The sequence below is a fragment of the Falco peregrinus genome, chromosome 3 (assembly GCF_023634155.1).
Source record: "Falco peregrinus isolate bFalPer1 chromosome 3, bFalPer1.pri, whole genome shotgun sequence".
Classification (NCBI taxonomy): domain Eukaryota; kingdom Metazoa; phylum Chordata; class Aves; order Falconiformes; family Falconidae; genus Falco; species Falco peregrinus.
In genome coordinates this window covers 108,078,101-108,104,682 of record NC_073723.1, presented here as the reverse complement: position 1 = coordinate 108,104,682, position 26,582 = coordinate 108,078,101, and the positions used below count along the sequence as shown (strand labels likewise).

General features: G+C 44.2%; 1 protein-coding gene and 1 long non-coding RNA gene across 18 annotated transcripts in view; one reads left to right on the top strand and one right to left on the bottom strand.

The window, feature by feature from the left end:
* The window catches only part of SKI (SKI proto-oncogene), a 117,651-nt gene extending 97,477 nt beyond the window's left edge, over window positions 1-20,174 (top strand). For both annotated transcript variants that reach the window (XM_027787494.2, XM_005237943.4), the window contains 6 exons: window positions 8,072-8,197; window positions 8,701-8,816; window positions 10,573-10,847; window positions 11,818-12,119; window positions 14,698-14,928; window positions 18,647-20,174. In XM_027787494.2, coding sequence (XP_027643295.1) covers window positions 8,072-8,197; window positions 8,701-8,816; window positions 10,573-10,847; window positions 11,818-12,119; window positions 14,698-14,928; window positions 18,647-18,835 — 1,239 coding nt within the window. In that variant the 3' untranslated portion in view covers window positions 18,836-20,174. The remainder of the gene's footprint in view (window positions 1-8,071; window positions 8,198-8,700; window positions 8,817-10,572; window positions 10,848-11,817; window positions 12,120-14,697; window positions 14,929-18,646) is intronic.
* Window positions 12,126-26,582, bottom strand: part of LOC106112545 (uncharacterized) — a 189,664-nt gene continuing 175,207 nt past the window's right edge. For 13 of the 16 annotated variants that reach the window (XR_008746209.1, XR_008746215.1, XR_008746224.1 and 10 more), the window contains 5 exons: window positions 22,920-22,975; window positions 22,487-22,579; window positions 21,683-21,801; window positions 20,557-20,678; window positions 19,432-19,553 (listed from right to left, as the gene is read on the bottom strand). This is a non-coding gene — a long non-coding RNA (uncharacterized LOC106112545). Of the gene's footprint in view, window positions 14,103-15,739; window positions 17,169-17,285; window positions 17,377-18,493; window positions 18,643-19,431; window positions 19,554-20,556; window positions 20,679-21,083; window positions 21,161-21,682; window positions 21,802-22,486; window positions 22,580-22,919; window positions 22,976-26,582 lie in introns of those variants that run through there. The other 3 variants (XR_008746211.1, XR_008746213.1, XR_008746218.1) reach the window with 3 other exon arrangements.

Below are 26,582 nucleotides of genomic sequence, written 5' to 3'. Positions count from 1 at the left end.
CTTTTTTTTTATTATCGAGACAACCCTTCATAGCTCTTTCAATCTGTACCTGAGTATATTTATTTTTTTTTAATCCACATGAAATTGCAGTCCTTATAAAGACCTCTAATACCTTATTAATCATTTCTGGACTATGTCACAAAGAGGCTTTAGGAAGCAAGTGTTCTACCCATCAGTTGATGTGCTTGTGAGGGCTTAAAGGATGCAGATAAAGGGCCCTTTTTCCCACATTGAAGATACCTCTCATTTTGCATTTTTTTTTAAGTTTGATTTTAACTTGAAATTTGAAAGAAGTCTTAAGACAACCAGAGAAGCACAGAGCAGCGCACTCCCTTTTCGTGTGGTTCAGCCTGGTTTTAGATAGACTCAGGCCTGAGGTTCATAAAAGCACCAGGTGGAGGATTGTAAGTTCAGTTCCCAGGTTCAGGAATCGTGGTCTTGGTAACCTCCAGAAGGAGCTTTGAATACTTGTCACTGGTAAAAGGTACTTTTCTTCTGAAATGCCATTTTCTAAGGTCGTGCCATCAGGAGCCTGAACCAGTCTTGGGGCTCTGCAGAAAAAAGTTACTTGGGCACTACTGGAGGAAGAGTTACCACACAGCGCCGTGACTTCATTGTGCTTAAAATAAGACTTTGCGTCCTTTTCTTCCAAGTAAAAGTAGAGGATAAACCTCAAAGCACCCATTTTGTATCTACAGGTCAGCTGAGTTTAAGTGGTCCATGGTCCCACAAGTGAACAAGAAAAGCCATTTAGAATAGAACCTAAAAGTTCTGACTTTCAGTTCCCACTTGTGTTACTCAATGTGTGCTCTTCAGGGAGCAGGAACAGAACCCATATACTCTGACTTCTCAGCAACAGTCTATGCAGATAGTTTCCGGAGACTTTCCTAGGGCTCTCCAGGCATTACGAGTAGCATAAAATACAGAGGTTGGGGTAGTTGCTTAGGTTTGTTTTCGTCACTGAGTGTGAAAAGCCATCAGTGCCTGTAATAAGATGCTTTCAGAGCTTCTCATGCTTGTTTATTTTATTGAATAGTTGTGCAGGTGACAAGGGTAATGATCTCTACAGTTTTTTGTTCCCTTGCTGTGCTCAGACTCCCAGCATTTCACCTTTTGTGAAATGTGCCTTTCCTGCACAGAAATGTTAAATCACATATGAAAACTTTGTCCCCGTAATGTTTAACAGCCAAGTTCCCAAGTCAAATAAGCAGCACTAGCAGCGTTCTCACATGCTTCACTTGCAGATGCCATAACCGAATGCAGTGCAGTTGCCTGGGAAGGTAGTTTCAATCCATCTTTTTTGCTGTGTATAGGGTTTTTTTGGGGTATCAGATAAGCTTATTCTTAAGAGCAAGCTAGTGTTGGTGAAATACGCTTGGCAAAACCTGGAGAATAAATAGAACATCTCAGTAGCGCGACTTGTCCTGGCTTCTAGTGTGCTTTTGCTCTGGTGCAACTTTTGAAAATGCCATCCATCCTGCCTGAATTCTGACACAGAGAAACACCTCAGAAGGGTGAGAAAAAAGGCTGTTGATGAAAATTCCGCTTGGTCCTTGCCTTCCCCGAGTATGTTAAAACGATGCCGAGTTTTCCCAGTAAGATGTGTACGTGCCCAGTCCACTCCTTGTAAGCCAGCAAGGACCTAATGGATGGGTCTGCATGAAGTGCTGAGAAAAACAAGCCTGTTGCTTGGGTGGCACAAACCTGCTAGAGATGGCTGTCCGCTGCTCTGGAAAACGCCTGGTATCCATAAATTGAAATAGGTGGAAATCTTCAGGCACTTTGGTAACATTTTTACTGGTATATCTGTAGTGTCAGAGGGGTTTATTCTTGACACATCTTTTAAAGCAGAACGGAGTTGGTGTTAGTTTCCTAGGGGAGGGTAGTGGAAATTATTTCCTTTGGATCTTAGAAATCAATCAGTAGCAAAACTTGGAGTCACAAGCCCTTTTCTGTTTGTGTGTTCCACCCCTGTGTTTTCTACAAAAATCATCTTTCCTAGCCAGTTTACCCAAGGAGGAAAGTTTTATTGAGGCTAGGTGTCAGGCTAGGCTTTCAGAGTTTCCATGGGCTGTGGTGCAGAAGCGTGCGTTGCCAACAGGGTCTCGCACCTTTACCGCTCTCAGTAGGACAGTCGTTGCTTTAGGTGTTTGCCTAAATTCCATATTCCTTTGGAGCCCGTGAGTACATGTGAGCTGAGATGGTCAGATGATCATTTTTAAGAGGAAAAAAACATTAAATAGCAACTAAACAATAATTTTTAATGCAAGGCTCACGAAGTTCGTGGGGAGACCCGGCTCACCCAGTGGACCCCAAGTGAACCTCAGGTACAGACCAGCAGAGCCGCGCTGCAGCAGCACAGACTGGGCTGCAGCTTTAGCTCTCGACACCAACGTGGGCATTTGATGCTGGTGGTAAAAACGTGCTCACTATCAGACTTTTGCTCTTTCAGTGTATTTTTATCTTCTGATGTCTGACACATTTTGAACCCAAGGAGTCTCTTTCCAGGGTTTCAGCATGCTTGTATCAGACCGGCATCTGGTCTTGTGGTTTGTGCCCCTAATGAGAAAGCTGCTTAATTTTCACACCCAAAGTATCAGATGAGACAGGAAGCCCCACCCTTTCTCATGGTGTAACTGAACTCAGCTCTTTGCATAAACTAGCAGCCGAAACAGTAGCCTGAACAAAATTATTGTATCTGTATCCTATCCTTAGATATACAGCTCCCCCCCCCTTTTTTTTCCTACTCTGGTTATACGTGCTTTTCTAGCTGCACAGTTTTCAGTGGAGATGTTTCTGACTTGCACCCGAGTTAGGAATATGAAATTGAATTCTTCAGCCTCCCAGTATCCTCCCAATTATTTTTTTAAAGAGACCTAAATAGATTTCTATGCGTTGGGATAGCTTGATAAGCTTTTGGGGACATGAAAGCTTTAATTTCTAAAGATGCCACATTGGATGCCGTGATTTCTGCTGGTGTGGTATCTGCGCTTCCAGTCCACCTTTAAAAGGAGTGGCCTGGGCCAAGGCACAGACTCCCCAGCCTCATCAGTCTGCACTGAGCATCCTCTGTCCCTTTAACTGTCCAGCTCCTGCACAGAGCCCCGTGCAGTGGGTCACTGCACCTGCCCCCAGCCCCTCAGATGTTCCCAGTGCTGCAGTAGCTGCGCCAGCACCAGGCTGGCACTGCATCACTGCCTTTGGAGAGCAGAGAAGCCTGGAGCTTTTACTCTTTCACTCATATCCTTCACCACACGTTGTGGAAATGCATTCACACCTAGCCTGGAAAGGTTACAAACAGATAAACATATGCCGTTACCCTGTTCTAACAGAGATCTGTGTTTTCAATTAGGTTTTGGAATTGGATGCCAAACCTAGACCCAGATATGGGAAGGTTTTATCGGCAGAGGATAGATCAGAATTTGGAGCATGGCCTGCTTTTCTGAAGGTCCATTTCTGAGCTAAAAGTTCCACAGGCGAGGAGGCCTCTTAAATATTTTCAGCTCGTTTCACCTCCTCTTTTCCATTCCTAAGGCGGCAAAAGCAGCCCATTTTTCACTGCCACATGCATCACTATCATCAGCTGAACAACACAGCAAAACCTGGGCTGACAAGCACCCAGAAGTTTGAAGGATTTTAACACGGTCCTTGGTGTTTTGTGAACATGGAGCTGCACTGAGTGTTCGCCCTGCTTGCGGTGCCGGTTGTTTTTTTACACAAAGCAGAAATGCACGCGTTTGGCAATACACACCTTCATGTAGGCTTAGACAGTTGGTTGCATAAGACCGGTTGCAGTGCCGTTGCCATTTTGCAGGATTTGGGCTGTGCTGGCGTTCGGTCCTTCCCAAGGACGTGCTGTCCTGTTTGTCATGGTCTTAGCTTATCCCTTAGCAGATAGCTGCTCGCATCAGAGTCTCAAAAAGGCACAGCAGTCACGGGGCAGCGGAGCGAAGGGCGAGAGAACAGCCCTCAGCTGCTCAGCCCAGTTACATAGTGTTGGAAATGAGGGAAAAGAAAGTGAATTACTTCAGCAAATGTGTTTTGGTAGATCCCCAGGCACCAAGAATCATATCCGTGAGCACTCCCAAATCTTAAGAATATTTTCTGCGCTCATTTTCCATTTTGTGTTGCAATGAGAAGTAACATTCGGGTGTTGTGCTGACCTGGTACTGCCTGGTCTGCTGCTTGTGTTCGTAGCACGGAGCGCCGGAGAAGGCATGCCTTTTTGAGGAGGAGAGGGTCAAAAATTCTTTTTACTGGTCTCATGGTTTGTTACTGTAAAACTTAACTGAAGTAGAAAATTAGATGTGACATGTCAAATGTGGCCCTGGTTGGCGAGCGGCCAAATTGGGCCGCTTCATTTCAGTTTGCCTTAAAATGGCTGACGTGACAGTTCACGTGCCCAAATTTCCCTTTGGAATGTACTTTTGAAATCTTTTTTTAGTAACTTTATAAATCTTTTTGTATCTGTTTTTCCTCAAAAATCAGTTGCTTCAGAAAACAGCAGCCCAAAAGCTGAAGTAAATGTTTCACGTAGCATTTCTGGGCCCACTTTGTATCGTGAAGTTTCTTACATCTGTGGACTGGAGCAAATGTAGGTTAAGAAATCACTTTGCCCAGCGCAAAGCCCATTTGACAACAAATTATTAAGTTGCCTACAACAGAAGAAAAACCGAATAGCAAATAAGGAAATGTTTATTTCCGTCTTCTAGGGTTTGAGTTCAAGTTTTTTGTAAGTCATTTCTGAAGGTGGCAAAAAAGTTACATCAGATTTTCAGTATTTCTTTTGCAACTTTGTATGTTTCATTATTTGGCAAAGAGAGAAAATGAAATAAAATCAGCCATATTTGAGCCAATACCTAGGTTTGCTGGCTGCTGCGGCTGGGTTGGAAGTGTCAGAGTGGGGTATATTGTTGCCTGGAATCTGTCCGAGAGTGGGATGTAATCGGTGAGTCATACGGAGAGAAGATTTTGTGTTCAGTATCTAGTCTTGTTGCGCATCTAAGTAGCTTCCTATAGTTGTGAGCAAAGTTGTTTCTGCCTCTTCAGGGTCGGACGGCTGCGCAGAACAAGAGTTGTGCCACACAGCACGTCCCTGACCTGCTCTGGGTGTTTATAGGTGGCATTTTTGATGAGTTCGCGACACAGCCGCAGTATTTCTGCGGAGGGGGACCAGAGTGCTTTCAGTGGGATGTCCAAGCAGAGAGACATATAGAGGAGCAAAAATTTAATCAAATGACTACAGGTTGTAGTCAGAAACCTTCCGTTTCATGAGTCTTGGAGATGACCCCCCGTTCCTTGCCTAATAGCAACATGTAGTGCCTAGTACTTCATAGACCAGCTGGGTAACTACCAGAACTATTACATTTTTACATTGTTGAGATGGAACCTAAACACGGGGTGGGTTTCTTAAAGCCTCCACTGAGAGGCAATCCCTGCCTCAGCCAGCAGATATCCGGGTAAACGAAATGGGGTGGTGGATGGAACAGAAACTGGCGGGGGTCATCACAGCAGCTCAGAACTTAGGCCAGCAGCAGCCCTTTTGTGAGTCTAGCCAAAGGTGACCTGAAGTCAGAAAAATTTGTGCACCCCACTTAGCACCTGCTTTTCTCTCCCCTTTTTTGCACCCCATTCCCACCCCTGTGGGGAAGGCAAGCCTGTTTCTCCCCCCATGCACACACCTTGTTCAGTGCTTTTGTTTCTAGCAGCAGCTCATGATTTCAGATCAGTACTGGCTGCTGGCAGCAAAAGGTTAAGCATCATGTCCCAGGTCTGCTGAACTGCTGTGTGCTCCGAGCCCTCCTGATGGTTGGTGTCAGCCTTGATTTAAAGGGGAAAGACGAGGGACAGTGGGGAAGGCTGGAGATGAGACAGGATTGCTTTAAAAATGCAAATGAGATCATTCTGTTGAAATATCTCCCCTCAAACCTTTCTAAAACCTGACACTTGCTCTCCTTTTCCCAAAGTTGCTTATCGGGACCGTGATGCCGCTGGGCTGCGAGCGGTGCGGCGGAGGGTACCGGAGGGGTGCCGTACTGGCCGAGGTGGCCGTCTCCACGCCTGCCTGAACAGAATGTTCTGCAGACAGCAGAGCGCGGATGGTTGGGGGGAGGAATGGGTTTCCATGCTGAGTCTTGCCACCTGTTGCCTTTTTCATTCCAAGCCCCCCTTCCTCCCCACCCTCCACCCCAAGTTCCCCTCCCCACACAGCTCACCATCCCCAGTGGATAGGGTTGGGATCAGTAGTCACTTGCCAAATGCCTTTCTAATGCTGTCACTAATTCTGCACAGACAGCATCTCTGAAAGCAAAAACAAATCTTTTCCAATGCATTGTCCTGCGTTTTCTACAAAAAGCAGTTAGAAATGCCTTTCCTTAGTTGCGTTAGGTGGGAGGGACCATGCCACAGCCACTGCGAGAGTCAACCCCAGGGAAGCCTGAAGCTGTGCTGAAAGAATCTGCTGCAAATCCATTGAAGCTGGCATTTGGCACTGGCACGGGCTAATTTTGTACTTGGGGTTACACATATACACACCCCTGTCATTCTCCCTCATCTGCTACATATGGAAGGCTGCCCCAAGCTCCGGAGTGCCAGGGAATGTTTTGCTAAAACCTCCAGACTTGGTTTGATTATGTTACTATGCACACTGGGCTGTGGAAGCGGCAAGAGTGGTGTGTGCTGCCAGATGAACTGGCACCAGCTAGTCACCGGCTTGAGCCACGGTTCCACACGGCTGCCCTGCTGCCACGAAAGTAGTAGACTGCTCATGGACATGAGGTCATAATTTCCTGCTAATTAAGGTGTGCAAAGGGGATGGCATTGCTCTGGTTACAGGGCTGTTGGGTTTGCCTGGAAGTCAGCTGGGAATCTGGAGGAGTGCTTTTCAGTTCCCCGTGTACTCCTCACGTGAAGTCCTTTAGATCCCCCTTTTCAGGGTTGAGTAGCCATCTGGAGGGGCGGTTTCCAAGTTCCCAATTCAAGATGCCTTGAAGGGGACTGATCTGCAGAACACAAGACATTGGCAAATAGGATCCTTTCTTCCACTGGCAAGTAGACCTGGTTTTGAAGCGTTTCAGGCTCTCAGAATGTTGCCATGCCTCTGTTTTACAGACGCACCTGTATAAATACTTGTTTGCCCACAAAAATCACGGTGGAGGTGTAAGGATGAAAACATTTAATGCAAATAGGAGCGATTACTAGCCCTTGCAGCATGGTTCTGCCACCTTCCTTAGAACTGGGCTGAAGGTGAATGTGGAAAGGTAGAGAGTTCGGAACGGCAAAAAGAAAGAGAACAAAGAAAAAGGAATAGAAATTGAGGTGGTATGTTTCTCTTATTATTTCTGGTCGTGATGCAGCATAAGGTCCAGAACCTTCTCCCTCCCTGCTGATAGATGTGTTTGTACTGGCAAGGCTTCAAGCTGGTATCCCCAGTGCACCAGTTAAACCAGTAGTTACCAATTTTTTTGCAAGCCACGCTGGGACTATAGGAATTTTATTCCTTCACAGTGTTGAAGGAAAGGGGTTTTGCTTGCCAAAGGGCTTTCTTATGCTTGAGGATGATTTATGGGCCAAGCTGAGCCACTTGTGGAAAAGGCAAAGCAGCTCTTGGCAGCACCCCCAGAATCCACTGCAGCTGTGGGGTAGTGAAGTCATCGGCATAACAACCACTGCAAACAGAATAACAAAGTCTGTTCTGTTCTCGTTTAAAATAATCTTTCCAGTTCAGCAACCACATTAAACCTTACCTTTCTGCATACAGAAATAATAAAAGACCGATAGTTCTCTGCAACATGGTGTGAATGTCTCACTTACGTTACTGCCTATCGCTCCTGCACCATCTACATTTTACTGGAGTATTTGAAATGAAGGAATGAAGCCACATCACGTCACAGTTTGTGTCTGTCCCTTGTTTTCACTCCTTTGTTTGTCCTTACGTTTTAGAAATCAGAAAAGAATCCCAGCGTTTCTTTCTTTTAAATACAGAATTTGCTTTTGCCTTATAACCTGTTTTTAAGTTGATTGCAAAATGAGTAATTCTGTCTTTGATTTTTTCTGCCTGTCTTTGTTTCAGGTCCCTTCAGATCCTCCTGCTTCCAAAAAGCCCAAAATAGATGACTCTGCTTCCCAATCTCCAGCTTCTACTGAGAAGGAAAAACAGTCCAGTTGGTTACGGTCCTTATCCAGTTCATCTAATAAGGTGATTGCTGAATATTTTGTAACCAAAAGAGAGATCAAATTAGCATGTAGCATGGCTCTACTGAAACCAGAATGAGAAAAAGAACTTGCCCGGGTTTTCTACATCAATAATATTTCAGTCCTCCTGCTAGTAACCATTGAGCTATACAGTCCTCCCAGTTTCCTTGCCGTCTCCCAGTGTTCACTGGCTTTCATTGTGACAATGAAATAAGCAATTCCTTCGTGCCTTTGAGGTACAAGAATTTGCAAGACTTGAGAGCCTTTTGCGGTCTCTGCAAACTACATGTAACCTATTGGCAGAGAAAAAACATGGGAGGTTTTGCATTAGTGCAGTCCCCCTCTTCTAGTGGAATCTACTAAGTAGGTAGGTCCTAGCCGGGGGTGGTGGTTTCAGAGATCACAGAATGCATACTGAAAAGCATCACCGCTCTGATGCACTCCATTTTGATTTATCGTTTAAAAGATTGTTTGTATTTACTCATTTTTCTTTCCCCTCCTTCCCAGAGTATTGGCTGTGTCCATCCCCGTCAGCGTCTCTCAGCTTTCCGGCCCTGGTCCCCTGCTGTATCGGCAAATGAGAAAGAGCTCTCAACCCATCTTCCCGCATTGATCCGAGACAGGTAAGGGGGCACAAGCTGAAGGGGGAGTGGGGTCAGCAGCTGCGGAGGTTCGTTTGACAGCGGGTGTTGCTTTATTTGCTTTATGTTTGTCGTCTTGCACTGTCAACTGATGGCTTTGTAACTCAGTCGGTCCACTAGTACTAGACCAAAAAGCATTTGCAGCTACGATGCTTTAATTTGCACAAGAGAAATAAAAAAAAAGTATTGATAAAATGAAATATTGAATCATTAAATAGGTTTTCTTAGGTGAAATGTGCCATAAAAGTCTGAAATGAAGGCTGCTTCTGTGAACTTATGATCATTTTGGGGTAGAGTCATAAGAAGTTCTCGAGCTTCACTGTTTAAAGGAAGACTGAGTTACTCTCCCAGGGCAGGTGCTCAGGGACTGGCCGGCTATTTCCAGGCAACTGGCACTGGTAACTGCAGCAGCTCCGTCACACCGGCGGGTCAGTGTGGCCAGCACAGCCGGGTGCTCCCTCCTGTTGCCAGTAGCACAGGAAGATGAAGGGCTGGTTGGACAGCGCAGGCTACCCTGGAGCCTCCCGATGCCTGTGGTCCTGGCAGGTAACGGCAGCGCACACGGGGCAGGAGAGCCTGCGGAAGGCTCCTCAGCTTCTAACACCCATCAGAATGCTGATGCTTTAGGCCAGGTTCTGTGCTTGGATAGCAACATAATTAAACTGGTACGAGAATGAGTCTCCACCCGTAAGAGGTGGGACTGCTGGTGTCACAGCTCAGAAAGTGTCAGGGCAATTAGACGTTCCTCCGCCAGACTGGAACTGTTTGGTCTGAAAAACCTTTTTGCCAGGTTTCTGCCTAAGGGTAATGATTCCTTTGGAAGGTTTGACTAACGTGGCCAGGTGTTTTTAGGGAGTGTTATGGAGAACATATTTTGCTGCCTTAATGAACAAGTTTCTTAGAAGCTGGGGGGATTGACGTTAGAAAAAAAAAAAAAGGAAGGAAAAGAAACCTCCCAGCATATCCTTGCTTTTAAACAGGCTGTTAAATGAGGTAGGGAGAGAAGGGCTATACTGGTGGAAGAGCATGTCCTTGCTATCCCTGTGAGAAATGTGGCCAATTGAAGTCTTGGTGGGGGAAAAAAACCCACCTTGAACAGGTTCAGGAGAAATTTTACTACATAACTGAAGAAACATCATGTAGTAGATGCTGAATGGAAGTTGCAAAGACAGTCTTTGCTGTGTTTTTTGCAAAATTCTATGTATTTGACATTACAGTATTACTGTCCTTTAACATAGTTTGTTGGGTTTTTTAACTGGTTTTCCATCTGTGCACCCAGATGCATGCTGTGTCAAAAAATTAAAGATACACAAGAATCTGGTTTTTGCATTCTGTGGCCTTTCTTAAGGCAGTGCCGTTTCCAAGTTTACAAAACATTTGTGGATAGACAGAAGTAAAAGTGTGCAGTTAGGTAAAATAGTAATGCGTGAAGATCTTTATAATTTTTAGACTCTGGAAGATCTCATCTCTTTGGTGCTCGTAGAATATCTGGCACTTGGAACATGATCCCTTCTGAACTGGGTGGAGATTAGCTGTATAAATCATCCCCGTGTTTAAATGAGTGCTAAACAGTAAGCAGATCCATAGGCAGATTCTTAGCTGGTGTAAATCAATGGAACTTCCCTGTCATTCCAGTAAGTGTCTCGCAGTTTCAGTGTAACACATGGATTGGGAAGCATTGTAAAGCCAGGAATATGACTGTTTTCTCCTTCCTTTTGCTTCCCCCTCTCCAAAACAGTTTTTACTCCTACAAAAGCTTTGAGAATGCTGTGGCCCCCAATGTGGCACTTGCACCTCCAGCCCAACAGAAAATTGTGAGCAACCCACCCTGTGCCACGGTAGTATCACGGAGCAGCGAGCCACTGAGCAGCACTGTCCAGCCACGGAAAAGAAAACTTGCTGCAGAGAACACAGCAATCCCAGAGGCAGCAGCCGCTGTCACAGCCACTGTTACTGCCACTGAAGAGGATAAGGAATCAGAAGCAGAAATTGAAGTAGAAACCAGGGAAGAATGTAAGTGACAGTTTTATCTGCTTTTATTTTGTTTTATTTGTGCTGGATTTTCCTCAGCAATCCGCCGGAGTTAGCTGTTTGACCGGGGTTGTGTTTAAGTGTAATTCTGGAAGTCTAATACCTCAATGCGATGTCAAAATACCAAAAAAAATGAAGAATGGCCCATAAGCTGGGGGGGTGTTTTCCTGGGAGAGGAACATGCATCAGCAAAAAAGCAGCACCTGAACTGCAGGTTCCGACTAACCTGGATTTTTGTATTGACGTAGGTAAGCGTTGTGCAGAGGACAAAATGTAGGTGGTGGTCACATAAAAACTGGTGGTTTGCTATCTTATCAAGAGCCTTCCATAAAAGCCTTTGTGGGATGCACACAAATAGCCTGCACAACTTCCAGAGCACACGTGTGTGCAAGCATGGAATTTTGTGTCAGACAAAGAATACGGCCATGCAGTTTCAGTGCCGCATCTGCAGAGCTGAATTCCGAAGGCAGAGATCAGGAGCCAGGATGCTCTTCAACAGTATTGTGGTCTTGGGCTGCTCGTGAGAGATGAGGACACTGGCATCACCTTATTAATGTCACTTAGGTAATTCTGCCGCTGCCTTCAGTGTGTTCAGTCCTTACTCAGTGCAGGCAGGTCATGCAAAAAGAAGAAATTTTACCCACTGAAAAGAGCAGGATCACGTAGGTTTCCCTGAAGAAATCTGTTTCTTCACACTCACAGAGAGAACACTGTTTGTGACATAAATTCCAAAGTCCCAATTCAAGCAAATAGTAAGTTGGTCCCTTCAGTCTGTCAGGTTTGCATTTTCATTATATTTCAAGTATCAAAGTATAAAACAAGTATTTTCTTTCTTCTGGTTTGGTTTTTTTTTCATTGAGTATTATCTCCTCTGTACAAAAGGGCCTCTATATTTTGAGCTACATTAGTTTTAGACACTATTTTATTAATCTTCGATGTTTCTATTTTTCAGTCACCTCCTCCTTGTCCTCGCTCTCGTCCCCATCCTTTACTTCATCCAGCTCTGCAAAGGACATGAGCTCACCTGGGATGCAAGCCCCAGTCACAGTCAACAGTTCATATGAGGTTGCACCACATTCTGACTCTCACAGCAGCGGGTTGGAAGCTGAGCTGGAGCACCTAAGGCAGGCCCTGGACAGTGGCCTAGATACAAAAGAAGCCAAAGAAAAATTCCTCCATGAAGTTGTTAAAATGAGAGTGAAGCAGGAAGAGAAGCTAAATGCTGCCTTGCAAGCCAAACGCAGTCTACACCAGGTAATGTTGCAAAACCGCCTTCTCTACCGCTGTCTGCAAATACTTTTCCAGGTAGAAACCATTAGGTAGTCTCATGTAAAAAAGAATTGCCTCATCTTTCCCAAATAGTAACAGCCTTGACTGGGGTACTGTTTGTAAATTCAGCCGGGAAACCAAAGCGTACAGGAACCGTTCTGACATTTTTAAGCTCGCCACCTGTTTTTGCCTTGGGGTATAAATCCATGGTTACCGAAATCAACATCTCTTCAATACTGAAAAAAATCTGAAAAAGTCCAGCACCGACTTTTTGTTTTCATTTTGCTGAACTAGAAACTCGTCTGTCCCTTAGGAGGCTTTATCTGTAGTTTTAAAAGACCTGTGGAAATCCTGCCGTTGCCTAGCTGAGGGAGGGCATTCCTGGGACGCAGCGGCACTTGCAGAAGCTCTGGTGAAGAGCTGAACCCCAGCGCTTTGTTAGGCACTCCGTTAGCCACGCGTCACTGAATCGTTCTTGCTTCCTTCAGTGGAGAAGCTCCTTGTTTCTGGAAGGGCTTGATACAGCGGTCGTACCAAAGACAGAGCGGTCAGACAAAGGCTGCTAACGGCCAGTACTTCTCTGCAGACCGCAGTGGCTGGACAGAACAGCGGGTGAACAATAGTACGTAGAAATGAAAGCTAGAGCCGATGTAGAAGATTTGCATGTCCTCTGAATATTGTATGTGGAGCTAGAAGTGCAATCCGTTAGCTGCAGCTGGGGTGCTGACTGTAAAAGAAAGGCCTTGGTTCATCCAGCGTGGGAGATGGAAAAGCAGGACTTGTGCTGTTGCTCGAAAGCAGGTATACAAGTCGTGTTAGCTGGCACAAGGCATTTTGTTTCTTTGGGGAAAGGACAGAGCTCACAGGTGTGATTTGTGTCCAGTATGACCGCTCAGTTTAAAAACACCCAAAGCCCCAGTAGTTGACTCCTACTAGCAGGCAGGAGGAGGTGAGAGAGAGATTGTATCAAGTGCATAAATAGGATGGCAATTAAAGTTTTAAGAAAAGTTTGCCAGCTCAAATGGCTGCAGGAGGTGCAGTATAGCGAGGCACTCTCTGTGCCGTGTACCTCTCGGGTGCAGGTGGCTCGTTCCACACTAGCTGCAGGTCCAGGGCCCGGAGAAGAGAGGCTGAGAGCTGTCTTTGCAACTGGCACCTTTGGCAAATAATTTCTTTCCTTTGTGTTTCAGTAAATGTGTGTCTTGTTTTATGTATTTACAATATTTACAAGCCGTACATATTCAAAGTTAATTTTTAAATACCTACACTAAATACGCAGTGCATACTTAACGTAAAGCAGGAATCACATGAAGTAGTTGAAGCGGAATGGAGTGTGGAGGCATTCCATCAAGCAACGTGGCAGAGAGAGAGGGAACAGGGTACCTGGCCGTCATTTTTCCACTGGGGCAGCTGCGGGTTTCCAGTTCCACACACAGAGAAGGTGCATGTGTGCAGGCGCCCAGAGGCAAGGCTGAGCTAACAATGGCCTGGCTGGGAAGTGAGATTGTCAAGAGAGCGCATTTCCCATGACCCGGCTGCAGTGTTATTAACAGAAACTCTTTGCTGTGAGGGTTTGACGCTGACAGAGGAAGTGCTGCTTCTGGGGGGGGGGAAAAGTCCAACTTTAGTTTCTCATTTAACCATTTAGGAGACAGACCTTCAGTGAGCCACAGTTTTGTGCTTATGGGGAACATGTCTTTCTAACAACAGCTTCTTAACAACTTAGGAGATTCTTCCTTTGTACCTTTAGGTTCCTTGTCGTTATCACATCAGCCAACGGCTCTCTCTGGGCTATGAGATCTCAGGGTGGTGGCTCCTATTAAGAACCTGGACAGTGAGAGTGGCCGTTCCCAGAGCGAAGCACGCCTTCGATTTAGCTTAAGGTTTTAGCCTGGAGTTTTCCAGACACTGTGACAGAGCAGTCTGTTGGCTGGTTGCCAAGAGACTTAGATGCGACACACCAGTTACCTGTAGCAAAACAAAATGGCCTAGAGTTAGAAAGAAGATACACAATTTGTCTTTTGTCATACTTGCCTTAAGTGTTTTTTGGGGGGAGGCTTGATAAAATGGAACCCCTTACTGATTTCTTCAGCGAGCAGGAAAGTTCCTTGTTCGGCTTTGCTGTACACAAAGGGCATTTGCAAATGGCATTTGTCATAACATGGTGTATATGCAGCGTCTTCCGTTACGGTGCAGGCATTGCAGTTGGTTGGTTTAAAACTTTGAGCTAGTGTGGAGCACATTGCTAGTAGCTCTCTCCAACTGCAGTTCATCTTTATTCAGTCACAGATGGTCACAGCTATTTTGCTTGACAAAGCAAAACGCGGCTGTAGCATATAGCTTTTTATTATCCAAGAATTCAGGGTATCTTGAACGTACATGTTGATTTAAAGGAGAAGAGCTTGTACAAAGTTCAGGATGAGGTTTAGATGTGAGCCTTCTTGGTCATAACCAGCAGAAGGTGGGAATTCCAGCTGGATCGCTTCCTTTACAGTTCTGTTTCCTTGGTGTAATCTAGTCTCTGCTCCCCAGTTCTCACAAGTTAACTGCTTCTGTATCCTAGGAGCTGGAGTTCCTAAGAGTGGCTAAGAAGGAGAAACTGAGAGAAGCAACAGAGGCGAAGCGCAACTTAAGGAAAGAGATCGAACGTCTGAGAGCCGAGAATGAGAAGAAAATGAAGGAAGCCAATGAGTCTCGGATACGACTGAAGAGGGAACTGGAACAAGCCAGGCAGATCCGGGTGTGCGACAAGGGCTGTGAAGCAGGCAGGCTCCGGGCCAAGTACTCAGCCCAGGTAAGACCCAAACACTGAAAGCTGTCAGGGAAGCAAGCTTCCTACCGCTGTGGTGCTCAGTGCTCGGGGTTAGGTCAGGTGTCTGTCCACCCTCCAGTGCCAGGGGCCTTGTTTTGTGGAATTTGATCCAAGTCCAGCTCCTGTCTGTGTAGTGCCCCTGCCCTGTGATGCCAGTTGGCCACCCCAGCCCTAACGCAAGGTGTTACCAACCTGCCTGCGCTCCCACCGCCCCGTCAGTCCCACAGTTCTGCCAAGAACTCTGCACATTTGTCAGCTCAAAATCACCATTTACAGAGAAGACAAACGCTAGACATTATTTCAGTTCCACAAATACTCTGTTGGCACCACCAATGCATAGGGATCCATTTCAGAACTGTAAATATTGGGCAGAGCCACTTTCTCTGCTAGTGTTTTCCCTTGAAGATCAGCCTGGACCTCCAGGACCTCTTCAGGACTAGAGAAGGGGCCAAGGCCCGTCCATAAGCACACCGCAGTGCTGGGGGGGAAGCGCTGTTTACAGCTGTAAAGCCTAAGAGCACCAAACTGTCAAGCCTGAGAAAAGCCTTCCAGTTTGATCTCAGGGAAAGCTCTAGGAATGCAGGAACATGTTGTTACAAGCTACGTGTATGCTCTAAGCTTTCGTCCTAAAATTCCCTCCCCACCCTCTCTGCATCAGATTCTCTTGTAAAAAAGGATTTTGAAGTTTCTTTAAACCACCCAAAGCCAAGTGAACTAAGAGCTGAGGCTGCACACCCTTAAGCCACCTTGTTGCATCTTGGTGTGGCGGGGCACATGGCATGCAGCATGCAAGGCCACCCACTGTTCCAAGCCCCCTGAAATGATCCTGTGTAATGTGCTGAGCTGAGAGCAGGATGGCGGCCTCCTGGATTTCCATGAGAAACAGCCCTGAAGAGGAATCCATTGCATGCCCTGCCTTCCCCTTCCTCCAGTAAAACAATCCCAGCTGCCCAGTAATGCCTTTCCTATGAAAGGGCATGGTCCCACACCCACTGTTAACCCCCTCAACTCCCCCCTCCATGGAGGGGGACTCCCAAACAGCCCCTCTCCTTAAAGCTCAATGCCTTTCCTTGCCACAGCTGCCTCCCCTGTAGCTGTGCACTGACCTGCTCCCACCTAAACATTCCTCTGCCAAACCACTGTCTCCATCACTGCTTCCCAAGCTAAAAGCCAGGCTGAGAAATGCAGGAATAAAAGGCAGGGTGCAGCAAGTGTTGGCAACAGGTGGTCTTGGAAAAAAGGGGCACGCTTGCCAAAGTTTAAACTCCCATGGCAGAGACTTATCACTTACCATGCAACCACACAGGTGTCGTACACTTGCAGGATTAGTTTGTGTGTTAAAACGTAGCTGAGTTAACGTGAAGGAAACTCTTCTAGACCACGGTTACTGTAGCCACTTTTTTTGTCACAGATGTCGTTAAACACACATGCTCCATGAAGGTGGTGGCACACCTAAAGCGCAAACTGCAGATATTTGGGGCGGTCACTTTAAGGGGTGGGGGGGCAGAGGAAAAGAAAGGGCAAGAGCAGTCAGACATTCTTCTAACCCCAGGCTCTCAATAACGGGAAGGGGAGTGGTCCACTCATACCACTATGAGACATGTCTAACCAGGAGACCAGAAGCAGGAAATGATGTGGGCTTCCTCTCTAGCATCACAGGATGTCTCACTGATAAGAGGTGTCCAGACTAAACAACCAGATTGAGACCTGCTGCTCTGGGTGTTGCCAGCAGTTCACTTCCACTCGGGCACAAAAAAGCAAGGCAGCAGCAAGTGCAGGTAAAAGGAAACGCCATCCATACGCAACAGCTCTGCACACCTGCAGGTGTTCCCTCCCTCACCTTTGACATGCATGAAAGCTTTTGACAACGTGGAGTTTCAGTCTCCTAATACGTTTCTTCCTTGGAAGGCAATAAATAAGGTTTCCTGATACAAAATCACCTCAAAAGAATTCAATTAGCTGAATATTCTGCAAGTTTGTCTTTAGAAAAGACACTCATGGCACATTCGCAGGATCAGCGGGGGTGTCCTGTGGTACCTAAGTTAGGCTTGCTGTCGCAGCAGCAGGGTGCAGCGCAGCAGCACGAGGACAGGGGTGAAGCCGCAGACGTGGTACAGCCACGGTACTGCTGTGCTTGGGCAACAGACCGCATGGCAGCTGGTGTCTCGGGGGCTGGGACAGCTGCTTTACTCAGCAAGTACCTCAGAGGTTTCTGCGTGGCCCTGAATAGAAAAATACCTTAAGTAACTTCAAAGTCTGCATTTTACCAGCAGTCAATATGACTTAAGTTCTTAGGTCATATAAGAAGTTCTAAAGTAAAGCTTTACACATCCTTTTACCTTTAATTTGGAATGCACACAGGAAGTTTGTCACGTTGCGTTCATCACTTATTATTTCAGACGAAACCGCAGTTCTCTAGGCAGGCTTAGTCTAAGAGAAACAGGCAAGCATGAGAGGAAATAAGACAACAAATTCAGGGGTGTAAGTGTCTTTGTGTAAGCTTAAAGTATTAGAGGCTTGAAACCTATGTGTGCTTTATGCCTTTCTTTTTTCTTACCTTGATACTGAGATCCAAATATGGGTGGGCTGGTGGGTTAGCATTCATTTTAGCCCCAAACGTACAAGTTTTCCTTTCCTTTCTTAAATGGCAATCTTTGAAAACCGCTAATCCTATAGTTGCATATTTCAAACCGCTGCAGTTTTTCTAATGTTTCCGCACCCTTGAATACTGGGACTTTTCTCTGCCTTTGTTATCAGTAAGCAAAAAATAGGAAGATTGAGCACTGGGGCCTTTGGGGAGGCCAAGGCCATCTGCGTGTCTTGCTGTAAGTTGGGAAAAGACTGTTCAATCTCAGCAGGCGATCTCTCCAGAGGCTGGCCGCAATGTGTGTTTCGTTAAGTCCGTTTCTGTGCAAAGTCAGTACACGTTAGGACCCAGTGGGACCCACTCCTGCCCTCTGAAGTCCAGCTTTTTGTTTATGAGCTGAAACGTTGGTCATTTTCACTGTTGCTTAGAGAGTTTCTGCTCTTTCAGAGGGCTCCCTGCATCCCAGACTTTCTCACATCCATGTTCACAGTCCCCCTGCCAGCTACCTCCCTGTCCTCCTGACAGTCCCTTGCGTATAATACAAAGGACAGGACGGTTCTTGCACAAGCGGATACCACAGTTGCTTTTGTTGGACATTAACGTATAGCTGAGGCATAGGCCCTTCACCTAGGCAACTGCGTGTCTTTGTGGTTCTCCTATTAATAATAAACATTGTAACAGAGCTGAAAGTAAATCGCCTGCGCAGCCTTAGCTTGTCGTTTCCTTTGCTGAATTGCTGGCTGCCTACAGAAACAGCAGTAATGGTTTAAGAAGTACAGTGACCAGAGCTCCATTTCACACTAAGGCACTCTTAACTACTCTGTTTTTCACCCTCCTTTCTGGAACTTAAGCCACCAGAAATATTTAAGAATTTCAAAGCTAAACAGTGCCTGCAGTGCACTTGCATAATTGTACAGTAGCATATGGAAAAAAGTAGGGGAAAGGGAATGTCTTCCTCACCTCGACTTTGCCGGTCTGACGCCTGGAAGTCCGTGGTTTTCTTGCTTTTCTCACTTTGTGCTAAGGTACTAGCCTGCGTCAAAGTCTGCAGAATCACAACGGAGCCAAAATAATAAAATGGTTCATTCTGTTTCTTGATATGCTTCTCTCTAGATTGAGGACCTACAGGTTAAGCTTCAGCATGCAGAAGCTGACAGGGAGCAGCTCCGAGCTGACCTAATGCATGAAAGGGAGGCTCGAGAACACTTGGAAAAAGTAGTCAAGGAACTTCAGGAACAACTGTGGCCTAAATCAAGCAGTCAACCCAGCAGTGACAACACAACGAGCAACATCGAGAACTAAACCACCACCACCACGTCATCTAACACACACACAGAATGACCTATATGCACAGTAAGGGAGGATGTGTGGGGTACATGTGTAAGTGCATGTGTGAGTAGTTGTGTCTTGGCACACAGATCTATGAATATGGATTCTTATTAGTTGGAAGGCAAATGTTACTCTCTATAACAGAAGCACTGAATTACGCCTCTTTTTTTTCCAATCCATATAGCACAACATCTTACTGTGCCTATAAAACACAAAGTGTTTATAAACAAAATACTTTTAAGTCCACAGCAAATTTTCTACTGGCAAACTCCAAGCAAGCAGCACCGTCCAACTAAAATCAGAGTACACGGCAAGCACGGCAGTGTTTTTATGCTGCCCTTCTGCCTGTTGGAACATTTTGGAATTTAAAAACAAACTTTTCTTATAAGCTATTTAAAGTAATTCATTACACAGACTTGGTATTAAAAAATTAACAAGATTTTTATAATGAACCTTTAAAAGCAAAACAAAAAAACCAGAAAACCTTCGATGCACAATTTTTAATGACTTGTTATAGGCTTTGGGATTCTTAACGTAGAAGCCCTCTGGTGATGATGCCATTTCATTACCAGTTTTCCAGCCTTCTAGGAAGCCATCACACTTTTAATCCCGTCATGTGGTTGTATGAGAATTTCAGAGTGCTTTTCAAAGTTGATTTTTTCCTTAGAAAGAATTCTCTTCATTTCCTGGCCTGAACACAAGAAGAAAGGAAGATGCAGGATTGTAAAGGGGGGGTGGGGGACTGGAAGAGATATATGCTTTAGAATTACAAGCCCAGCCTTACAGACTACAGTGTTTGCAAATCATGCCATCTTTTCTAAAGACATCTTCATTAATTGATGTGTTCAAAAGACACTTCATCCAAGAGCACTTCAGCTTTAGGAAAAGAAGGAAAAAAGGGAGGAAATGGATGATCTGTTAAGTCGGTTGAGAAATAAAGCAGAAGACCTATGCGTTTTGAAGTCATTCTGAAATCTTTACTTCAGAGCTTTCAATTTTCTGGAAAACTCATCTTTGTTGCACCATCTTACCATAAATTCAGTATTCACCTGCTTTTATTATGAACTGTCAGTCAGGATTTCTGTGCCCAAGGAGAGTGCAACATTGCACTATCGGATACTACAGAAAAGAAAACCAACATTTTTGCTGCTGTGAATAAGCCTACAGCTTTTTAAATTTTTTTTTTTGTTTTTAAAAAGAGAAATTACTTTAATTTTGGGATCCAAGCCGCAGCCCCGGAATAAAAATGCAGCATGCCATCACTCTGTCTTACTTGTGGTAGTGGTGGTGTTTATTTTTCCTTTTTTTTTTTTTTTTTTTTTAATTTTATTTAAAACTGCACTTTGTCAGATTCTTACTCTGCATTTTATTCCATATTTCTAAAGTTTACAAGTTGAGAGCATTCTATATCCTACCCTGCCTAACAGATGTGAAAATCAGCAACCCCCTTTGCCACCCTGTGACACCTCGGCATCATTTACCTTCATGCAAAGTGAGGATTCAGCAGGTCTAGAATGCTACCAAATACGAAATCGGCAAACCAGTGTGCTACTGGTTGAGTTTTTAACCTGTTTTGCGTGGCTTTGTCTCTAACGGAAGTTGGGAAGCAGTAGAGATGCTCCCGAAGTGCGTAACAAATAAGGTTGGTGCTTTATTGAACAAGAGAAAGGTTCTTTTCGCCCACAAACACTCACCTCTTACACGCTCAAGCTTATCAGCATAAAGCGAAAATTTGATCTGGGGCTGCAGACGTGCCTTCCAGCTCATTTTTCCTCTCAGCATCTTATATAGGCACTGCTGACACGTTTTTTTTTACCTTAAAGAATAAAAAGGACAAAAAATAGGAAAAAAAGACAACCCTATGCATCATCATACACAGAAGTTATTCTAAATGAAGAAACGTATTTCCAGTAATCTTTATTTGCTTTTGGACATTAATGCAAGCTATGTAAGCTTCAAAATTATTTCCCCGTAGACAGAAAGCGGCTTCCAATCCTAAAATTATAGTATTTACTTACAGTACATTAGAGAGAATTTTTTTTTAAACAAGAGCTGTTTGCTTGAAACCATTATAATAACCATTATAATAACTGTGAGCATTAACAAAGAAGTTCATATATATGTTTTAGGTACAAAAGAAGAAATATGAAAGGAGTAGAATTACTGGGATGTTGTAAAACTGTTGGGAGCAAGAAACAGTTATACCAAGTAAATTACACGAACCTGTCCGTTTATACAGGGGTTTGCCCTTGTGTGTTTGGGATGCTGGAGACCGAGCCTGGGTGCCGATCTCCTCTTCTAAAGTGCAATGCAAAAGGAATTTTGATTATGCTTAAGCAAATTTTTTTTTTTTAATGTGTTTTTTTTTTCTTCTTTGTATGTTTTTTTCTGCGATTATTAAATCATATGCATGGAATTAAAATCTCTGCCATACGTATATTCATTAATGGGCATTATTACTGTCTTATGTAAAGGGTTTATGTTGTTATGCAGTATGCATAAAAATGTTCTCAGCCTTATGTTTTCCAGATCTGTATTATTCACTTATTTCTTCAAGGGAAACTAAATCATTTTAGCTTTAGTTGATCATTGTGCATTTCAGAGTCTCATACGCTACGCTTTACTGCCATGTTACGAAATTACACAAAGAACAAATGTATTCCCACCCCCACTGTCAGCTTCTTTGAAGCCTTACTGCTTCAAGTTTGTTTCTTTGGGTTTCTCCCCCTGCTCTTTGTGCCTCCCCCCTTAGGACTCAACAAAAAATGCCAGCATGTCCGTCTCGCTCCATCTTTGCCCCCAGAAAAGCCGCCCACTTACCTGCAGCGTGTGACTTAGTTTTTCTTTCTTGTGTGTCTAGGGAAGCACACCGATTCACGGGCACAATTTCTGCGGTGCCTACGATGCTTTTATCCTCCAACATTCACAAAATCCGCATTCTTTTCCAAGGGAAAAAATAGAACAGTAAATAGTCTTGTCACAGAACCAGCATCACTCATGCTTCCCATGCAAATGGGGTAAGATTTGCAAGACAATTCTCCAAAATGAAGATACAGCTATTGTTATGAAACAGTGGTTTCTTCTGCCGTGCATTACGGTAATTCTTAAAGTGGAATGTCTGAGAAAGGAACCTCACAATGTCTGAGGTTAAGACTCAGTAGTATTTTGATCTCTGGGAGTGAAAACTTACTAGTAAAAATGCTTATGTAAATTAAGGTTTTAAATCAGCAAGATTGAATCAGGTGCAAAAAGTCTGGGAACAACCATTCTACACCAGCAGTTAATCAACAAGAGGTTTACAGGATAGGAGCCTCTTCAATAATTTTGTTTTCCCTAAATACATTTTGTCTTAACAATAAAATATTTCTGCCAAATATATCATTCACTTCTACTTGAGAATTCCCAGGCACGTGCTTTCTTTTAAAACTGTCAGAAGACGGCCACAGAGACACTAATTTTCGAAGAGGGCCGTCAAGATGGTGGGAATCTTCAGAGGAAAAAAAAAAAATATGGTTGTGAAGGAGTTTAAGGCAAGGGAGTTCTGTGTGTAATTTCTGTGTCTGCAGCACGTTGGTAGCACACCTGGTAGCCCGTTCAGATGGAACTGCTTTTCTTTTGACTTACTGTTGAGTCCCTGCTGCATTCCATTTGCACTCCGACTGGTGAGTGTAGGGATTGTAAAGTCACATCTTCTCATTTCATCTGCTCTTTAGTTTCCTTTAAGAAGTTAAAAGGGAGAAGAGGTGTTTCATACAGGCTGTTGACTCTCCCTGTACTTAAAAATATATTACTTAATACTTGTATATTCACTTTAATTACTCATTGTTTCTATTACTGAAAGAAGACTTAACGAAGGGAAAAAAAAAACCAACAGCAATAACATTCATATCTATGGAGCAGCTAACTAGTATACATAATATTCTGCTTTTCAAACAGAACTAGCCAATGTAAAAAAAAAAAAGTTAAAAGTAAATTCAACATGTAAATACTTTTTTTCATTTTACACTGTTGTATTATAAGTGTATATGGTGTTTACTTTTTCAAAACTCTTTCTTACCTGGTAGTTGTCTTGTTTTATGAGTTGTGTTTTTAACTGAGAAGAAACTTTGCTGTCTGTTAGGAAAAACAAAACAAAATCTTTTTGCAAGTTTTAAATGTGGGTTAACCTTTCTCCATCATTTGCATTTTATTTGTCCTTATTTTCACTGTAAAGTATTTTATTACCAAAAGGCTGATTTTCTTTCCATTCTGCACTCTCATCAGTCCATGTGTTTTAGAGAGAAGTTTTGTGTTGGTTTGGTTGTTGTTTTGTTTTTTAAATCAAAAGAACTCACAGAAATGACATTTTTTCAATTGAAGAAAAATAAATCTTTACATTTATAATAGCCAATAGCATTTCAGCACATTTTTGTTATCCTGGTCTCTCCTATGCTGCTGCTAATGACAATATTATGACTTACTCTACTATTCTAGAACTATTTTTATGTAAGTAATGTATGCTTTCTTGTTTATAAATGCCTGATTTAAAAAAAAATAAGAAAAAAGCTTGGCATATTTATCTATTTCGCTGTGTACCTTGATAGTCCTTTTCCACCCCCTTTTCCACATCCCTTCCCCTTGAAGCAGATAATATTGTAAAATAAAGGACTTTATGAGATTATGTATGAAAATAGCTATGCTTATATACCACAGTGACTGAATGTACAGTGTATAGACGCATTACCTAAAATAAAATTGTTTGTCCAGAAAAAAATAAATAGCTATGGTACGTTTTTTGACTTTTCTGCACTGGCAGCTGTGGCCTCATTGTTGAGCACCAGCAAACTTCAGCGACCACGCAGGTGTCTACCTGAAAAAGCGCTGGGTACCGCTGCTCGGGAAGTCACGACTTCTTAATTTTAGTTCACTGCCAGCAGCTGGCTTAGAGAAGCTCTGCGACGCACACGCGCACACATAACCGCTTGAAATTGTCATTTGCCTCGTCTTAATTTCCCAGGTTGCACATGTGTACGTAGCTAAAGCACCAGCAGAGGTAATGGCAATAATAATAAAACCCGCCGCCTTTACTTCAGCGCTGGGAAGGAAAGGCAGTGCCAGCTGCATTTTCTTCCAAGAACCAGATGTTCTGACAAGATGTTCCTGGGCAAAGAGCCCTGGTGGCTGAACGTGGGGTTGTGTGCCGGTGGCGCCGGGACGCTGTCGAGCCGCCTCGAGAAGGGGCTGAAGAAGAGGGGATGTGGCTCAGCCTGCCGCAGCCTGGTAATGACGGCTGAGCTAACCAGGCGTGGGCTTACACAGTTTAAGGCTGGCGTTGGTCCGATGTCTCCTCATGGCACGGGCCACCTCAGAAGTCTAATGACGGGAGAAGTGATTATTATATGCTAATACTACTATATGTGTATATCCAAGCCCTGTTTATAAAGTGGCTAACCTGTTGTAGCCTGCAAGCCGATGCCTGGGTCTGAGCTCATATCACTTATCCACACGCTCGTCCTCTACACACACGCACCCCATGAACAACAAACCCCATTTTGTCTACAGGTTAGCGGTAGCACTAAATTCCCTTTGACATCGGAGGGTTCCTGCCATGTTTTATCTTTTCTGGCATGCCAAAACCAAAAAAATCTGCCTTATCACCTTGAGCGCACCAAGGTGCACTAACAACCTGAGGCCGAGAGTTGAACCAGCACCTTGTTCACACAGTTTCCCAGCCAGCCTAGTGCTGAGGCTCCCTAAGGCAACATCAAAACGGACAATTGCTTTCGGGGCTGCATGTGACAATATTCTAAGGAGAATGGAATTTAATTGGAAACGACACATATACAGCTTTGTGGGGAAAGTCTAATGCCGAAGTTAAATTTCTTTTGAACAATGATAATTGCAAGCGCATAAAAGTTTGTACCAGGTCAGAGAAAAAGAAATACAAGAGGGGAAAAATGCAAAAAGCAGAAGATGGAAATGTATGTTAAAGTAATTCTCTCATGGTTTTCTGAGAAACGGCTGCAGAATTTCCACAGCTCTGGTACATTTCTTAACATACTCTTGTAAAACAGTGGAAAAGCCAGAGAATGAGTGGACAGCTTAAAAAAAAAAAACAAAACTACTTTGTATTTCTGACTCCTTGCAGCCTTGCTTTCTAAGGGGTTAGCTTATTTCCCGTTTCTACCACCCAGCTATTCACAGCGGGCAAAGCCAGGCTGAGCTGCGAGTCTTTCTCTGCAGCAGGTGAAACGTGTCCCACATCCCTGGCCTGTCTCGCTGCAGCAGCCCTGCACCCTGTCCTTCCAGCTCGCCCAGAATATCACTCGTTTATCAGCTGTTCCTTCTCCCCCTGACCCCGACAAAGTGAGCACAGACGCAGAAAGCTGTGAGCTCATTTTTCCTGAGTATTAAAGCCTCCAAAGCCATCCAGCCACCCTTGCTATCTGCTGTGTGACTGAAGCCATGGGAGCGATGGTGCTGGAGCTACAGGCTCCGAGCCTAAAGCCTTCTGTGTGATGATGGACTCTTGGATAAACGATGGTATACACTGCATTCTGTATGGGGGGTTAGAGCAACGCCCCTCTTGCCCTTGGTCTGGCTAGAACTACCTCTGACTGTGCTGAGTGACTGTAGATTAAAAATGAGTTTTCTTCCAAGGGCCAAACTGCAGCAAAGCACCCACTCCTGGTCACCATTAGCCCATCAGTGCCATTCCACGTAAATTCAAAACACCACAAAAAAATCAGACCCTCCATTCTGTCTCTCTTCAGCTGTCGATTTAAAACCCTACAGCCCAAAAGAAAACTGCTGAAACAGTAAGGCTTCGATTCTCTCTTTGCGGCTGTGGGCCTCCTGTTCCTATCCTAAATGGTGTCTCTTGCTAAAATCTCATTTTGTAGCATAATTACAGCCCACGAGTTTCTGGCACCTGCATTGCTTTCTCCAGCGCTGGACTCTTTGCCAACAGGTAGCACAGAACTGTCTGGGAAAGCAGAGTTCGTTACCAAAACCACTTCCTGCAGGTCTGTGACTTCAATGGACACTTAGGAATATTTGGAATCAAATGGATCATTCATCCTCTTGGTCCCAATAGGGAGAAAATTAAAAAAATAATAATAATTAAAAAAAAATTGATCTGTGTCTTTGATAGAAACAAGGAGATGTGTACAAGCCACTACAACTCAGGAAGCATCGGAGGGACTGATTTGGTTTTGGAGCAAAGGGTTCCTATAATAGCTTGATAACAAAAAATTTAACCTTGGAAAAAATTAAAGATAGTAATAAGGTAATGACAAAGCATTGTCAATTAACTTCATACACATTGCATGTGATGTCTTCCAACACAATTAATTTGAATGAATACAAAGAACTCTGTCTGAATTGACCCATTAACAGTTCCAACAATTCAGAACCAACGTAGATTCAATTCCTGGTGGTCATAAGTGATCAGAGATGAAGGCTGGCGTCTGCAAACACTAACCCACGCATCCAGCTGAGCACACTAAAGCTCTCCAGCTTGATGTCAACTTACACTTGCACATTTGCCATTGTCTAAAGCCTTAAAGAATGGAATACAATTGCATTAGTAACTTCTGCCCCCAAATGACTAGCAGCAAACAGGTGTTTTCACCCTTTGTTGGTACCCAGGGGAATCAGGAAGGTTTTAAATCTAAACACAGGTCCATATCCTTCATGTGTAAAACGATCTTGTGCCCCCATATGCAATCCACATACATGT